The sequence below is a fragment of the Sycon ciliatum genome, chromosome 3 (genome assembly GCF_964019385.1).
Source record: "Sycon ciliatum chromosome 3, ocSycCili1.1, whole genome shotgun sequence".
In the NCBI taxonomy this organism is placed as follows: Eukaryota; Metazoa; Porifera; class Calcarea; order Leucosolenida; family Sycettidae; genus Sycon; species Sycon ciliatum.
In genome coordinates this window covers 39,962,020-39,979,251 of record NC_088645.1, presented here as the reverse complement: position 1 = coordinate 39,979,251, position 17,232 = coordinate 39,962,020, and the positions used below count along the sequence as shown (strand labels likewise).

Below are 17,232 nucleotides of genomic sequence, written 5' to 3'. Positions count from 1 at the left end.
TCTCCCAGTTCAGTCCCGACGTTCGTCCGTGTAATAGACCAATCCCGAAAAGATTGTCTGGGTTCGAAAGGGGGCATGTCAACTGAGAGTACACTGTACAACACATACATGGCACTACCTGATCAGCATGCGGCACAGGACGTGTTTGATAGTTCGCGTGTGACTGCGAGGGTAAGTACACGGTTTTCTCGTTAGTTGCATGCAAGAGAGACGATGCGACAGAAAGCAAAGCCCTTTGTAGTTTTCTCTCTCGCACTGGTAATGGTCTGCTGTTGGAGTGAAAATGCTAAGACATAATCCTTGTTTCGCTCTTCTGTGTAGTGTGAAGAGGTCAACGAACATGTAGAGCTCACTTTGATGAAGTAGGCAAGGCTGTGAGCGCTGTGGCTCAAAGCGATAGGCCCTAAATCTTACGAGATATTTCGAGTGCTATTGTTTGTTGCGAGCGCTTCGTCTTCGATGAGTCCTGCCTCTTTCCTGGCAGCTGCCCTCCTATAGGATCAACCACGAAGTGACTGTACTCATCTGCAGCCGATCAATGTTATATTGCACAAGAAGATATCGTTTTCGCCAAGCCAGTGCCCCGCCAAAGACCATCGCCGTGTCACACCGTCGGAACGAGTTCATGATGAGAAACATCATTCGCGCGAGCGTGATGAAGAACTATTTCGAAAGACAACAGTCATAGTCTTTACCCCCGGGGCGACAACTATGTGCACGTCCTGCAAGGGGAGAATGTCACCAGCGACATCAACGAAGACGACGGCAGTCGGAAACCTGGAGTCAGCGGAGGTCGTCAAGCTCCTCCGCGACCCGGTACATGTACAGTATAGGTGACATGTCGACACGAGCGTGCGGAAACACAGCATACACTGTAGTAATGTTGCGAGAGTTTGCGGAAGGAGTCCAAGTCGGGAAATCCATCAGCTCCAAAAGCTACCTGCAGGTGGGCGATGAGACTCCAGCTTCAGACTACAACAGTCAGGACTTGTAAATAGTTGAACTTTGTGAAGCAGCAGATCGAGAAGTCAGCTGAAATCGTAGCTGTTGCAGTATGTCGGCGCTATGTAGCTTGCATTTTTTACGGAGAGTCGATCGCCAAGCGAATGTTTCTCTCCTCACCGAGAGCTATCTAGCCTCCAAACTCCGTCAGGGTCTGCCTAAGGTACCGAAGGTCCTTTAACTAGCTGCTGGCAGGACTCCATCAAATCCTCTAGCTTCAGCTCGGCGAGCAAAAGTCTCTCTCTCCTCCGCCATGAGCTGACACACACAAACTGAATACAAAACGATGCACTTCACACTTGCTGGCTTGCACGCGTGCCCCCTTTCACGAACCCAGACAATCTTTTCGGGATTGGTCTATTGTGCAGGTGTGAAGTCATGCCGCTTTGCCCACCCATTGCTGCACCCCTCCAACCCCCATTTTTCGATGATGTACATGACTGATTGACTTAAAAAAAGTCTTTGTACTGTCGTCGACGTGCCACCAGGCATGGTGATCATGGTGATGGCCTGGCGCAAGCGAATCCTCTGGTTGTGACTCGCCAGCGATTTGGGCGACCTTGACTCTCACCTTATAATGTACAAGGCTCTGCCGTACAATACATGGGTACTGTATACTGAGCACTCATCGGACAGTGAAGCACACCACTTGACTATACATGATTGTATCATGAAATCTAAGAATAGCAACTATTTTTTTAAAGGTTTAGATGTGCTCCATAGAAGTTTTAAAGTTAAACGTAACATTAAACGTAACATTAAACGTATGTGGCAAATACATAAATAATAATTGCACACAAAAGGCACAATCACAATCAAAGGCAGAATCATCAGGCGACTTTAGTCGCCTGATGATTCTGCTTTGAGCAAGAAACTCCGAGTTTCGACAACTCTGTAAACCTACATTGTGCTTTTATGTGTAATAGTGCTCCACATTATTGTGTCGAGCCCTCTCCGCTGGCAGAAGGAAGTTTTTCTCTTTGTAAATAATAATTATGTAGATACTGATAGTACACTGTTGTGAATTCCAGCAGAAATCCAAGATACTGATAGCATGCGTATGCGTATGTGAAGACACAGTACATGTATATTGGAATTTCTACTATGGTACATGTACCAGAAATGCAGCGGTGAAGTCAAGGAATTTCCTCTATTTTAAAATAATATAATTTAGGCTGGGATTCAAGTATAGTAATATATCAGAGCCATAAACGGTATGCAACTGTCAATAATAGACATAATGAGGTCCAGTGCACAATGAGGACCTTTTTCAATTCGAGCAGCGAAGCAGCCAAGCAACCAAGCTGGCTCAGGAACATTTTCCGTGAATTGTGGCATTTCAAAAATGAGATCAGCAAGAGGCGATTGTTCTGCGTATTGAAAATCGTGACAAACCGTCCTCAGTTTCTCAATACACGAGAGAGAGGGCGGAGTGTGTTTCCGATAGGTTGTGGAAATGTGCAGACACGCCTTCTTCTTGCCATAGGGTTGGTTTGCTTCTTCAATTCCCTGGTTTATATCTGGTCATATCCAGACCGATAGCCGTGAGATTTGAATCCGTGCAGGATGAAGAGGAAGCCCTCCTAGGACCACACCGAAACACGGAAAAGAACAAACAAAGAATGCATACCTTTACAGTATTCAGGCATAATACAAACATGGTGAGTCGACCCTACTCCCGCGGAGACTAGAGTGGGCAGCAGTGAGACTAGAGGTGAGTCGGGTAGTATCTTCTTTGCGTAGCGGGTTCCGTTAGTTTTCCACCGGTAGCACTGGTACCCGATCGGGTAATGTTTCCATGGTAACACCACAATGCACCCCTTCCCTTACACACTGGCTAGCCATGCGCAGTATGACATGAAGTTGTGCACGTGCGCTGTACATGATGTCATCTGCGTCTTCGGGTTTTTGAGTACTATTCTGTACCCGCCTACCCGAGGTCCTCACGGGTAGCACGGCTACCCGGCTACTCGTGTGCACCACTGGGTGAGACCCACATCGTTATACATTCCGGTTGCCTGTGTAATGTCCATAGATAACCTAAGTCTCAGACATCAACTAATCCCTTTCCAGGGAAGTGCCCGACTGAAAAGGCAAAACTGGACGAAACTCGGATCGGCTTGCATGCACGTGTGCAAGTCCATGCATCACCAGGTTAATGAGCGAAGACCACTCTTTCAAACTGGTAAAGAAAACAGGCAAATAATGCCCTCATTCCCGAATAGAGCTAGCCAAACGAATCACGCATACCCACAAAGAAAACAATGTTGTCTTTTGATGACATGATGTGACCCAGTGCATACCTTGACAAGGCCGGGAATGGCTACCCAGAATGCATAGTTTGGCAACATTTCACGTCCCCTCGCTTCACGTCGTACAAACATGAACGTCGATCCCATGCTGAGGTACAGTATAATTGCCGCCAAAGCACTGTGAAAGATGGAGAGAAAAAACAAACAGAACACCATCAGAATTCTTGTAACGAGACAGACAGATACCGTATTTTCCCGATTGGAAAGTAACACCCATTTCTCAGGTCCACGTCATACCGTTTCAATATATTCAATTCGGTAGTGGGTCATGCTTGATTTTAGGTCACATCCCCCAAGTTTTCCCTGTTGTGGAGTTCGAAATGGTGTGACTTATATCAGGGGAAATACAGTACTTGGCTGCTCAAGAATTGTAGCGTAATGCAGGGTGCATTAATAAAGCACGTTACTTCACCATCAGTTCAGTAAAACCTTTGTTTGCAGGACCCTGCATCAATCGGAATCCAGTATTGACAACACAACATGATCAAGCAATGACGTGCTGTGGATCGAACATGCATCCCTGGGTCTAGCGGCATAATTTTTTATCAATACAGCTTTCACTGCACCAACGTCGTCCGGTTAGGGGAGGTTTTACTGTGTTAAGTGTACTGACAATCAGTACCAAAATATGCAAGCACGATTACATTAACACGCTCACAAACACGAGCCAGACACACACACACACACACACACACACACACACACATACACTTCCCCGCACACACACACACACACACGCGCGCGCACACACACACCATTGGACCATTGGACGCCCATCGCCAGAGGCGATGATAGCGATGCTACAGCAGAAGCCATAGCAGCTTGTGCTGGGATTGCACCATTCAACAGCTTGCAAGGCTGAAGAATTGACCACCACTATTCAGCCTGGTCTACACCACACAGCTATGAAGTGGCTTTTTCTGGCCAGTGAATCCCTACTTTTTGGTCTTTTTAATTTTTTTTTTTTTTTTTTTTTTTTAATTTTTTTTCACGCACACACACCACACCACATACTCCGGCATGCACTGGCTGTTGGTAACCACCCAGGAGAATGAAAGAAAAGTCAGGAGGAGTCTGAGAAAGAGAAGAAAGACGTGTGTGACCATAATCGTCGGGAATCGAACCCGCAACCTATCGATTGGAAATCGCTGCACATACCACTGCACCATATGGGACACACAAAGCACACACACACACACACACACACACACACACACACACACACACACACTTACCTGCGCGCATACACACACACACACACACACACACACACACACACACACACACTTACCCGCACACACTCACTCCCATTGCCACATCTACCCGCTATCATGTATTACAATACATGAGTCCATGATCATGACAAAGGGGGAGGCAGTTACAGTAAGCTGTACTTGTAAAACAATTGCTGGCTTTCGTCTCCATCCTACCAGCTGCAACTGGCACAGCATTGGACGATTAGACCTACAATGGAAGCATACATTACATGCATTAAACTGGGTGTGTGTGTGGGGGGGGGGGGGGGTCGTCGGACCATATTGCGAGGCAAACTAATTTCCTTAACCCCTTGCACAGACCAATCGCACTGGCACTGCCGTTACCGGCATGACGACTTTCAGACGCTAGTATTCTGCTGCTCACCTAACATCTATGATCGTTCCCAGGCTGATGCTGTTGTGCTCGGGAGAGCGTCTTGCACTTGTTGTGGGCCCTGGCGGTGGTGCTTGTGTGGTCCCTGGTTTCTGAACGCAAGCGTATTTCGAAGTCAATGTGTATTGCTGAAAGGAAGAAGACAATACAGTAGGAAACAGAGCGTACAAGATGGAGTCAAAGACAAAAATCCGATTTTTGGATAAACTTATTTCATTTACAGCTGATCTTGCCTACAGCGGCCTATGGAATGGATTGATATCGTGCTTTCTGAAATGAGCTAGACTGTAAACAATGAAATTTTTGAGAGACGGTCATCACATGAAATCAATATCTCATTGAAAATATCAACATACAACTCAGCGGTCAGTAACAAAGCCGCCTATCCCTTTGTTTTGGGGATTAAATTTCACTGCAGTTTGATGTAGGCAGATAGATCTCTTTCTAGGAAATCGAGTTCGCCGCCCTTCTGGGCCAGCAAAAGAGGCGATTTTCAATCAATTCTTCTTGCACATCCCCCAGTTCAAACCCTTGAAATATTCGTTTCTTTTCTATAAATTAATCCTTGGCTCTCCATCCGAGTTCATTCCTGCACACCTGATGACATATTAGTATCAGTATTTTTACTCTGCTACCATTTTCAGGCACATTGACTTACATAGGTCCCCTTCGGATCCTCCTTGCTATACTTCATATCATGGTCGGTACTCAGATCACACATAAGGGCTATGACGGACTTCCTGAGAGAACATTCATACGCAAGCCAGCGACCAGTCGACAAAGAGTCAGGCTACATTGATAGCAGCAACAACAGATATCAGTACGGTTTTATCTCTTGGTTGGAACAGGGAGAACGATCAAGTTATCAGTGTACTGATACTGAATATCAAAGTATAGGCAGACTTGGTATGGTATTGATGGTATTGATTTGTTTGAATTCGGTATCTCTTCCGACTGTTACCATGACAAGCAGCTACTTGTAGAAATGATTTGTTTTTTTTTACAAAAGTCCAGGGATTCTCGCTCCACATATACTGGCACACACAGAGACATAGACAGCAATAGCGACAACACACAAAGTGAAGGGTAGTTAGCCGCAGCCAGATCTGAGACTCAAAACTGACTGAAGAAGTCAGGAAAAGAAGCGACAATAAAGAACACACCAGATGCCATATTTGCAACTGAAAATATTTCGCGGGAAATCATTTCTCGCCTATCTCGCTGCGCTCGGCCGGCAAGAAATACAACGACTTCTGGCTGTTACCATGCCATGCAACTAGAATTTCTTTTTACAACAGTCCAGGGAAACATCAGACTGTCACCATACCAAGCAGGTAGAATTTTTTTACGAAAGTCCAGGGAACCGTGCGGCTGTTACCATGCCGAGCAGCTAGAAAATATGTTTTTGGACAAAAGGGAATTTTCCAACTGTTTACATGCCAAGCAGCTAGAAAACATACATTTTTACAACCCCCCCCCCCCCCCCCCCCCCCAGAAAACAAACTAGTACTTGCTATTATAGTACTCACCTAGGGCCGAACGAGGAGAACACATCTCCACCCGTGTATGTTATTGTGGGAGGGTTCACGGTCGTGTCGATCTTGGCATCGGGCTGACGACCGCAGGAAGCACCCTGGTTTTGACATACCTGCGCCACAAATAATGATAATTTGCACCCGTGTTGGTCAAAAAGCCATGCACGAAGAAGCAAAGGCGCTACAAAGCTTATACTGCAATTTACACCCGTGTTATTGTTAAACAGAGGCAGGAGGAAAGAGAGTCAGGTTTTTTGTTCATGGAAGAAGATGATTGGCTTCTGTACTCATTGGAAATCAGGGGTTGTAGCACCTATGAAAAACACATGAGATCAAACTACCAGGTGCGCTTGGCCCACGGATTATGAAGTTCCTTATGGACGATGGTCTATTCATGTAACGATAGCTATCGTGACCTTGACCTGCTACCCCCAAAACAACCGAGATCCTGCTCAACCATGCAATACATCGCTGGGCTCAACCCGACCCTGCCCTGAGGGCTACTGAAACAGGCAGCCTGAGATCAGTACACGCTAACACTAACACACACACACGCACGCACACACATGGTCTTATACATTCCACTATGGCTGCCAGCATAACTATGGAAAGACAGCACGTAATCATCCTGAAAGGAAAAGGACATTATGGATAGAAGTTAAGAGTAACTCTCCCCACTGTGACTGGATACTATTATACGGTCAGAAAGTGCAACCACTAAGCATAACACTGATTATGCCCTTTTACTTTTACTTTCTACATTTACTATTGGCTCAACATCCATGTTTCGTAATTATGCTCACCGCGTTATTTTTGACGCAATGGCCATCCTCGAAGCCTTTGCAAGGATTGTATGAGTACACCCACTGGGTCGAGGGCTGCTTTATTCCTGTGAAACTGTGGGGGGAACAATAGCAGAAATGGCAATACATTGCGTAAGAGGTAGTGGTGAGCCGGGCAGCATGATCTTCGGGTATCGGGTTCGGGTAGTTTTCCACCCGTAGCACACGGGTACCTGATCGAGTAATGTTTCCATGGTAACACCACAATGCACCCCTTCCCTTACACACTGCGTAGACATGCAGAGTATTCCATAAATTTGTACACGTGCACTGTACATGATGTCATCTGCGACTTCGGGTTTTCGGGTACTATTCTGTACCCGCCTACCCAAGGTCCTCACGGGTAGCCCAGGGTACCCGACTACCCGTGTACACCCCTAGTAAGAGACACATGCAAAAGAAATCTGATCCACTCGGCGGGCGAGTGCTCATTGTGATTGGTGACGCTATGAAGCATGTGTAGCTCTTCATTGCATTACCACCCACAGTGAGAGTGACTATAACATATCATAATCAGCGTCATCGGAAGGTAGTGTGGTACGGTCAGCCATCTGACATTTAATTAAAACTCTTGGCGCAGGCCTGGCTGAGCTTTAACACATTTTTGGGAATTTAGAGTAGAGATCAGTGCCCGGGTACCCAGGGCAAAGAGTGGTACGTTCAATACCGTGGTGATGGTATCGTACCCCACACCCCTGATAATATAGTTATATCCATGTTCAGGTACTGCACTGACATGAGAATAACCAAACTGTTGTGGTTCATAAGGAAATCACAATTCAAGTATTCCCTTTTGAAGTGCCGCTGGTCCGATTTCGATCTATACATTTGGCGGTGTGACTCTCCTCTGGCTAAGGCATCCTTGATCAAACCTACACTATTTCCCACAAAAACGGAGACTGCAGTTCAACTTTACTTCACACTCTTTTGCTGCTGTACCCACACTTGCCATACATGAAAGGAACTTCTTTGCATGCCTTTCCACAACCTCCAACGTGACCAATTGACAGCCAGAACTACATTATGCAGAATATTGCGTGAAACAAACTGCTATATCTGACGTGTGTTTTACATAGACCGTGGTGCTACTTCCTTGCTTCAACCAATGGTGTTTTTTTAATGATTCTTTGCTTCGAAAAAAAACACGTGGAGTGCGATACAAAATTAATCATGTGCTGAGCCTGCTGAGTGCTGGCGTGACAATGCACAACGACAGGTACAAAGCGGGGTTGCCCTATACTAGAAGTTTCATCGCAAAATGGTCAATCATGAGACAAAATATTCAACTGCACGTGGATTGTTTTCAGGTGCATTGTACTGGCAGGTCGGAACCAGGGAGTAGTACCTACTACTCCTGGTCTGAACAGGGATGGCTACAGTGTGCGATGTGATCAGCGGTCCGCGTATACTGTGGTCTCTTTCTCTCGAACCAGCTCTGAACCAATATCGACATCTTTTTAGGGGGGTCCTTTGTAGGCCCCCGTGTAATATACCGGCATTTTTTTGAGCATTTTCGGTACAATCCGCGATCCCAGCACTTTGGGCTCGCCAGTCGTCATGCAGCATTTTGGGGGAAACGGAGCACAATTGGCCGTTGTGTATCAAAATTGAGAGAAGAAAACTTCCCAAACAAGAACGTCACTTCCGCATTCCGTGGGTTAGCTTCTTGTTGAGTAGTTTATGAATTGTTTACCATGGCAGCCTCGAGCAAGTCTCTTACTGAGTATTTTCTGACTCCCTGGTTTTGACGACGTGTGCTGAGGATGACAAAAAAGTGAGCATTTTCCGAGCATTTTCGGCACGGTTTGGGAGCATTTTCGGCAAGGTTTACGAGAATTTCCCAAAAGCATTTTCGGCAAAGTTTCGGGCATATTACACCGGGGCCTAGTCCTTTGGCCCCCAAGCACCCCCCCCCCCCCTCGCCTACGTCCCTGTATTTATTGCTCTCCCACAACGAGCAAGGCCAAATCGCCCCCTCATTGGCACCGTGCCCATTCACACAAGGATGTACAGGAGATAGTGCGATACCTGACGACATTGTTCACCACAAGAGTAGGTATCATCCCATGCTACACATTCTGACTGAATGAACGCCATGATGACAAAACGAGCACACATTGACTACTCACAAAGGCTTGGGGTTGTCTCCATTGTTACTGATCAAAGAGAGGTCAATGAAGCCACTGCCGTCCGCCATTTCACAAGCGCACGTCGAACCAGATCTCATATTGCACTGCGCAGCGGCCCAAGCGTTCTCCACCGCACCGCTAAGAAATAAAACAACTATCAGCATGATTGACAGGGCGCTCCTGCATAAACTACGGAATCCTCCTACGGTCGATTTCAGCTGACGGCATGGTGGAGTCGCCATTCTATCAGCTGGGCCCACAATTCACCGCCAGGCGAGATGAAGGAAAAAGGAACCACTAGCTAATGTCTTGATCTTCGCGAGAAGCTCTTGTACTTGTTTGGAATGAAAGCGACAAGAAGAAGGCGTTCAGAATCTCCCTGTAGACCTGGTAGACCTACCATGTGTAGTCTCGCTTCAATAACTAGGTTTACATGTGCATGGTTGAAGTCACGCGGATGCTGCATGCATGCACCCCGGCCCTCGGCCTAGCCGCGCGACCCGGGCCCGGGCTCGCCTTCCCCACTTTTCGGATGATCTATCGAGTCTGTAAAAGCAGGAATTTTCAGTGGTGTAATAATGTTTTCGGTGTTATCCAAAATTGGCGGTTCCGTGGCGGGAAATTTTCCGTAAACCCATTTTCCAGGTAAATGTACTAGTACTAAAAACTTTTCGGTGAGTTATATTTTAGGTACCAAAGTTAAAACAATAATAATAATTCACGGGATTCGCGTTGGCGTCGCGTTGGCATCGCTTGAATGTTTAGAAACACACAGACTAGCCTACCGAAGTTGCAGAAAATAAAACACCACCAAAATTTCTGCTTTTACAGTCCATGACATGCCAGATCATGCCGATCGTCGAGTCTGCATAGATTTCACGCGGATGAAACCGCTGAGTTTACTCATCCACTACAGCAATTACTTACAGCGTCAGCTCAAATACGAGTCGTTTCAGTGTTGCCAGGTTACTGTTAGCATGGTTAGGGAGGAGCGTGGCCGGCCACGAGTGGGCATGTCAAAGACATTTCAAACAGAACGCCAGATGCTACACCACTGCACAACTCCACACGGCACAAGTCCGTCTCTCGACTCAAGTCTCATGTCTCGAGTCATGATTCATGGCATGGCAGTGCTAGCTATCAATAATAGTATCATGCCAGGATCTAGGACGCAGACAGAGCACGGAGCACACGCGTGAGAACGGTCTTTCCGGCGCCAAGGAGTTGACAAGTCATAATTTCATCGCGTTGCATGGCAAAGCGCTGTCTATGCGTACACACTACACAGTTTACAGACTTACAGTGCTAGCAACTGAAATCCGACCCCCTGAGCGGTGCGCTCACATCGCAAAGAATGTGAACCCATCGCTCAGGGGGTCGGATTTCAGTTGCTAGCACTGTAGTACTGGTAGTAGATCTACCATCAGACTCTGGCAGTCCGAGACCAGAACCTGAGAACTGGCAGAAGATGCGTGATCGATCTGCAGGAGACTGCAGACAGTGCAAGAGAAAAAACAGTTTAGACTTAGAGGTTTGGGCCCAGTACTACCAGTACTAGCAGTAGTGCAGTACTAGTAGATCTCCCCATGTGACTTGACACCAGTTTGAATGGAAATTGTTCGTTCTCGTCATTGTCGAGTTTGTTTTGTGGAACGATCAGAAGTCACCAGCCTTCCACACCAGTATTGAGCGGTTACTTAGGTATCCAATTTCTTTCTCCAAGTGCTGACTGTAGACAGCGCCTGCTATTCGCGCTGGATAGTATCATTTCAAACCGGTCGAAGAAGCAATGTTCCGCAAAACAGGTCGCAGGTGCCAAGTCTGAAATATTTGAGATTCTGCTGAAGAAGATCGGGAGTTGATTTTTGGTATGGCGCACTCAGGGACTATGTCCGCATTAGGTCCCCTCTACCTTGTATGCCTGGTACTGTCGTGCACGCTAGCGCCATGCAGGGCAGGGCGGCGACGTGTGTGCTGAGAGAGGGCTCGTTCTGCACATGTGATATGGACGACAACAGCGGTCACATGGATCTCAGTGCGATCAGCAAGTCGGACGGCACGCCATTGTACGTAGACCCTTGCTGTATAGATTTCAAGGAGATGCAGGGGTGGATCCAGGGGGGGGGGGGGGGGGGGGGGGCGAAAGGTGCTTTCGCACCCCGCAGGTTTTCAACAACAAAAATAAAAAAGGAGAAGAGGAAGAACACTGTGGCGGGGCTATTTCTTCTTCCTTTTTATTGTGGTGGCAGGCCCTCATGGACCAGTCTTCTCATCTTCCTGTAACTAGCTGGGAGTAGACCTTTGCAAACTTACAGTACATACTAGTGATGTACATACTAGTAATGCATTATAATATTATAACTTGTGGTTAGGGGTGTGCGGATAATGCTCGAAAAGGTGGCAGATTCTGCTCGCAAAGCAGTGAAATTGGCAGAACCATACAAACCTTATGGCGGGCAACTCCTCGAATTCTGCTCCATTTCTTTATCCACATACCAAACATGCATGAAAAGTACCGAATTCTGCCAATTTTTCTGCCGGCATTATCCGCATATGCCTATTTGTGGTAGACCCAGTGTTTGTTGGTACAGTTATGCCTCCCCAGTATGTGTCACACCAGATAAACCTTACCATACGCTGTTTCCAGCACAGGCAAAGATGTGGACCTATTCGTCTACTTCAACGCGAAAATGCACGTAATAACAAAAATGGTACACTGTTTTTGTGATCACGATACAAGAGGTACATACCCACAGTCAGATGGAAATTTATGACCAACTTATGGCCAGCTACATGGGTGCGGCTAATGGGGGGGGGGGGGGTTTCGGCACTTGTGCCAGTGGTTGTGAGACTTATCCCCTCAACCCCCACCTTCAGGCAATGCATCTGCTGTTGGATGTTTGGATGTTATCAGCCGTTGTGATTTTCCCTATGGGACGAGCCATAATAATTTACTCTTTTTTTGTGGTTTCTGGTGGGTTATTCATTTCAGCTTCAAGGACATTAAAGGAGCCAGTAATTGGAAGTATAGTTACAATCCATGTTCACCATTTGTGGATAACAAGTGCAAAGCTGATGTGTTGGTGAGTAACCATCTTGTGCATTGTCCTGGCCGAGCTGATATTTAACCTTATTTTTAGAATTATTTTTCCCCAAACATGAACACCGTTCAGTCAAGGTTGCCACCCTACGGGCAACCCGGGATCACCTGCCACACGGAAGGCAAGGTAGCACATGTTGATCGATATTTAGACTGGTAGCAATGGTAGGCGTTCATGCAGATGGGCAGGCTGCCAGGCATGGGACGGGAAGACATGGCAACATTCTCACATGCGCAGCATTCACGCTATCGACTTCCTTGAAAAGGGGTGAATGGTGCTTTCAAATTTTAGATGGATTTCGTAGTCATGAATTTGATGGAGTAATGCAGAAGTCAACTCTGCGGCATTCTCTTACTACAGTGTTCAACAGGAGCTGCAAAACCTGCCAAAATCTACACCGTGACGGGCGCAGGCGGTCTCTTTTTGGCAAATTTGTACGGTCTCACTTTGCAGCAGCCAGGCCACTTGTACTGGCGATGGCGTAGGGGTTTCCATGTCATGAAGTGGCTGGCGTGCTTTGACCCCTTGAGAGGTTATGAAAACAACAGCGCAAAACAGTTCACTGTTTGTTTCCATCTGTAAAGGTTTGCCAAGGAGGTGATTCAGTATGCGGACGCGATACGTCGGTGAACATCGAAGTCACAGATACGGCTCCCGTGGGTGGAACAATCAAATACGGCAACGGAGACGTGCTGAGCAAAGTCCCGAGGTACATATGGCGGGTTCTTTTGTGCTAGGAGTGCTCTGTGTGGTGTGTGGTGTTCATTACCTGGTCAGAAGTGAACGTATTGCGGTGCAGGTCGGGAGACGCACATTTGTGTGAACCTGCGTATGTGTGTGTGTGTGTGTGCGTGCGTGCGTGCGTGCGTGTGTGTGTGTGTTTGCGTGTGTGTGTGTGTGAGAGAGAGAGAGAGAGAGAGAGAGAGAGAGAGAGAGAGAGAGAGAGAGAGAGAGAGAGAGAGAGAGAGAGAGAGAGCAAGAACAAGAGAGAGAGAGAGAGAGAGAGAGAGAGAGAGAGAGAGAGAGAGAGAGAGAGAGAGAGAGCAAGAACAAGAGAGAGAGAGAGAGAGAGAGAGAGAGAGAGAGAGCAAGAACTAGAGAGAGAGAGATACAGAGAGAGACAGAAGGAGAGAGAGAGAGGGAGAGAGAGAGAGAGAGAGAGAGAGATGACAGATCTAGATAGGTCAAACTTGCAGGAGGCGGGCAGGCGAACCAGTTGGCCGGTAACCCATTTTTCCATTTTCCAAAATTATCTTCATATGGAAATTGCAACGTTCCTCGGCGAATGCCAGACATTACCCCAGACAAATGTGCCTTTATGAACCTTCTGTTACTGACTTTCGACTGCATTTTCGTTAAACAGCACGAAACGCAAAATCGACAAATAAGTAGGAGGGCGCCACTTTTTCGCCGTAGGGCACTCGGTCAAAATAATTGTGTGATGTGCCTGCCCCCTCCCATACCCTCATTTTGCTAGAACCTTGGAGAGTGTGTGTGTGCATGTTTGTGTTTGCGTGTGCGAGCGTGCGGGCGCATTATTGTATGTTTACATCCATGTTTGTAAATTGCGCACCCATTTTGCGTCCATTTAACTGAAGATGGTACCAGTAGAAACGACAGCCTGATATTAGTAATAAGGGAATCGGATGGGTACGTTGCTCCATGCCTTCATCACTACCGAAACAGTGTCCATTATACGCAGTAGCAAATCTACAACATCGTTATCAGTTGTTCTGTTCATTATTCCCTCAACTTCGAATCCCTCTGTTTGTGTGTGGCTTGATTCTTGTTCCCAGAACCGCAGTCGTTACATTCACGTGTGATGCGTCGGTGGAAAGTGACATTACGTTTGTGAAGGAGGACCCTGCGGGAAACTATGTGAGTTTGCGTTCATCAGTTGGTATCTGTTTTAGGCGACAATAATACCTATGGTTTATGGTATTTTATCGTTTACTTCACCAAGCGAACAGGCAATGATGCCTTTTTCTCACCTGCCAATGGCTGGGTCTCACAGAATGGTGAAAGTGGGTTTCTGTGGAGACGCAAGTTTGGTCGGGTTCAATGTATTTTGTTCTCGCTCCGCATATACTGGCATACATAGGAAATATTCTCTACCAGAACAGGGCAATCAATGATGCCAGATTGTAGACCAATTAAGGAATCCTAGAATCACCTGAGGTATGTTTTTGCAGACTGATGGTTGCATTGCGATGACTGACCCGCCATTCCACCTGTTTTCATCTCCTTGTCATGCAGCAATTCAAGCTGGTCTCAAAGCATACGTGCGTAATCCCACCGACTACTCAGGCGCCGCCTCCCCCCGGTACCACGGCACCGCAGCCACCTGGTCCCACAGGACCACATCACCGCACCAGTGAGAAAAACTCCATCAGCATGGGCTCCATCTTGAGCATCAGGTGAGATTGTAATTGATTGATAATACTCAATCTGCGGACAGCACTGTTTAGTCCTTTGTGGACTCATCAGTGCAGCACAGAGGAAATGAGGCCGAACCTCATAGCGATGAAAAATATATTTTCCAAAGCCCCATTTAAAGCAAGCCCGAACATACCTGGATTGATTGATGTTATATTTACAAAATCCACATACCTCCAGACACTGGGGTGAATAATGTAGTGTGGTGGTGGGGCCCATTAAGCTCAGCCCACCAGACGTCTCGGCTTCTTAGCTCAATGTCCGCACCAAAGGGAGATCTGTTAGGGAGAATTTAGTTGAAAAAGAAAACAGAGGGAAGAAAACTTAAAGATCGTATTGCTCAGTGAGCAAATGCCAACGTGCACAATCTCCATGACACATGAGCCATGCACAATCTAGGGGAGAACACGCGCACGGGAAACAATAGGCTGTGAGTCTGTATGTTTTTTTTATTAATTTTTTATTTTTTCACGAGAAACCACAAACCTCGAGAACAGAATACTGCATGATATAAATGTTGTTTCCATGCGTACTGAGGCAGCGAGCTTTTGAACTCTTCAGATCCTTTGCTGTCAAACGTAAGCCTTACATCACCAACGTGTTAAATGGAGTCCAGGACTGTATTGTCAGTTTCGGATTACTGTTGATCGGCTATGTGTATGGAAGATTTAACTTGTACAAACACAATCATCCATCATCCTTTTCCTGTTCTCAGTGTGTCACTGCATGCATGCCCCAAAGAGCTCCTGTAGCTTGTACTGTTTTATTATTCGGCAAACATGGAGTTTGTCCAATGAACTGCGTTGGAAAGTGTTCTCCCTGGAAAGTCTAAAAATTCCATGCCAAAGTACGGATATTAATGGGATGCAGTTTGGCATGGTGTATTCCTCACACATCTTCCTCTCATTCTGTGCCCCTTTGCTCTGCTCAGCTTCTTTACAATTGCTCTGATGTACCTGAGCGGAGGGATAGCGTTTATGATGATCCGCAACGGCGAACGCGGCAGGGAGACGATCCCGAACTACGCATTCTGGGTGGCGTTACCCGGTTTGATCAAAGTAAGTTGATGTGTGCAGTACTCTACCTTATGAGTAATGACGTCGAGTTGTGGTGGTGGTGGTGGGGGGGGGGGGGGGGGAGGACAACAACAGGTACTTAGCAGCACAGTCTTCCGAATGTGACAGGAGGGCCATTTGGGCAAAGGAAAAACTAGTGACGTAACGAGCCATGAATTTTACGAACGAATAATCTAGGGAATGACGCTCGAGCGAACGAAAGATTATTCTGCAATTCGAATGCAAAGTGTACATGTGGCAAAAACACACAACACAGGCCTTCAGACTCGAGTCAGAGTAGAGTATACCACGGTCTACCACGCGTAGTCCACCATGCGTAGTCACTGTCTGCAACACAGTTCAAAGTAAGTTTATGCATTCAAGTCGAGAGATCTAGGGTCGTGACCGCGGTATGCAGACTTCGCCCGCCCGCAGATATTCGGATTATATCCGATCGAATACTTGTTGAGGACCAAGAGATCGACGAAATTTGAATAATCTGTTATTCGTTACATCACTAGGAAAACCCTAGCCCCGACAAACGCATGAATGATGGAAAAAAAACGGGTGCATAACCCCCAGTGGCAACATGCCAGCATGAAAACAGCCGCAACATAGGCCACGTAAATAAAGGAAGGGAAGAAAATGTACAGACCTGAATTGGCACTGGTGAGGCTGAAAAACTGACTGTAGAAGTCAGGCAGAAAGAACAAATCAAGAGAAGAAGAAGAAAACACATCACACCCCATATTTGCAAAGGTAAAAAAATGCTCAACTGCTACAAGAGCAGGAGGGGGTATGAATGTGTGTATATGCGTGTGTGGATGTGTGTATGTATGAATGTATGTGTGTGTATGTGTGTATGTGATGTTTCGTTTGACAATGCTATCACTCTGGTCTATCAGTATCCTGGCTACGCGGCGTTGAAACGGCCAGGGTAACAGAGCATCGTATTCACCTCTCACAAGCAGAAAGAAAACACTGATGTATTCTCCCTTGCCTATGCCATCACCATCCATATAATCCCTGGAACACATCTTGTACCCACATGGAGACGTGTAGAATGGTGCCCTGTACAGACTGGGTGTCTTGCCAAGGTCTTCAAGTGGTACAGCCAATAGGCAGCGTTCAAACGTCCAAAAACCGAAACGAACACAGGGAGCGGTTGTC

The 17,232-nt window shown here is 46.7% G+C and overlaps 2 protein-coding genes across 2 annotated transcripts in view; one reads left to right on the top strand and one right to left on the bottom strand.

Annotated features, from left to right (window-relative positions):
• Positions 1-2,248: 2,248 nt before the first annotated feature.
• LOC135812182 (uncharacterized) lies at positions 2,249-9,849 on the bottom strand. The gene is made up of 7 exons (XM_065325503.1): positions 9,471-9,849; positions 7,303-7,396; positions 6,494-6,612; positions 5,623-5,704; positions 4,956-5,092; positions 3,306-3,432; positions 2,249-2,585 (listed from the first exon to the last, which is right to left on the bottom strand). The coding sequence occupies exons 1-7, from the start codon at positions 9,710-9,712 to the stop codon at positions 2,517-2,519; spliced, it is 870 nt and encodes a 289-aa protein (XP_065181575.1). The 5' UTR covers positions 9,713-9,849; the 3' UTR covers positions 2,249-2,516.
• A 1,136-nt stretch (positions 9,850-10,985) lies between these two features.
• LOC135812184 (uncharacterized) overlaps positions 10,986-17,232 on the top strand; it is a 7,430-nt gene continuing 1,183 nt past the window's right edge. The window contains exons 1-6 of the mRNA XM_065325506.1: positions 10,986-11,536; positions 12,463-12,553; positions 13,156-13,280; positions 14,368-14,449; positions 14,828-14,988; positions 15,939-16,065. Of these exons, the coding sequence (XP_065181578.1) occupies positions 11,388-11,536; positions 12,463-12,553; positions 13,156-13,280; positions 14,368-14,449; positions 14,828-14,988; positions 15,939-16,065 (735 nt within the window). The 5' untranslated portion in view covers positions 10,986-11,387. The remainder of the gene's footprint in view (positions 11,537-12,462; positions 12,554-13,155; positions 13,281-14,367; positions 14,450-14,827; positions 14,989-15,938; positions 16,066-17,232) is intronic.

Bases quoted from the DNA above. Each gene is read 5' to 3' on its own strand.
- LOC135812182 (XM_065325503.1), bottom strand. From the start codon at position 9,712: ATGGCGACTCCACCATGCCGTCAGCTGAAATCGACCGTAGGAGGATTC. The intron at 6,613-7,302 runs GTGAGCATAATT...TTTGTGGCGCAG, and splicing joins ATTGCGTCAAAAATAACGCG to GTATGTCAAAACCAGGGTGC. The intron at 3,433-4,955 runs GTGAGCAGCAGA...CATCTTTCACAG, and splicing joins GGAACGATCATAGATGTTAG to TGCTTTGGCGGCAATTATAC.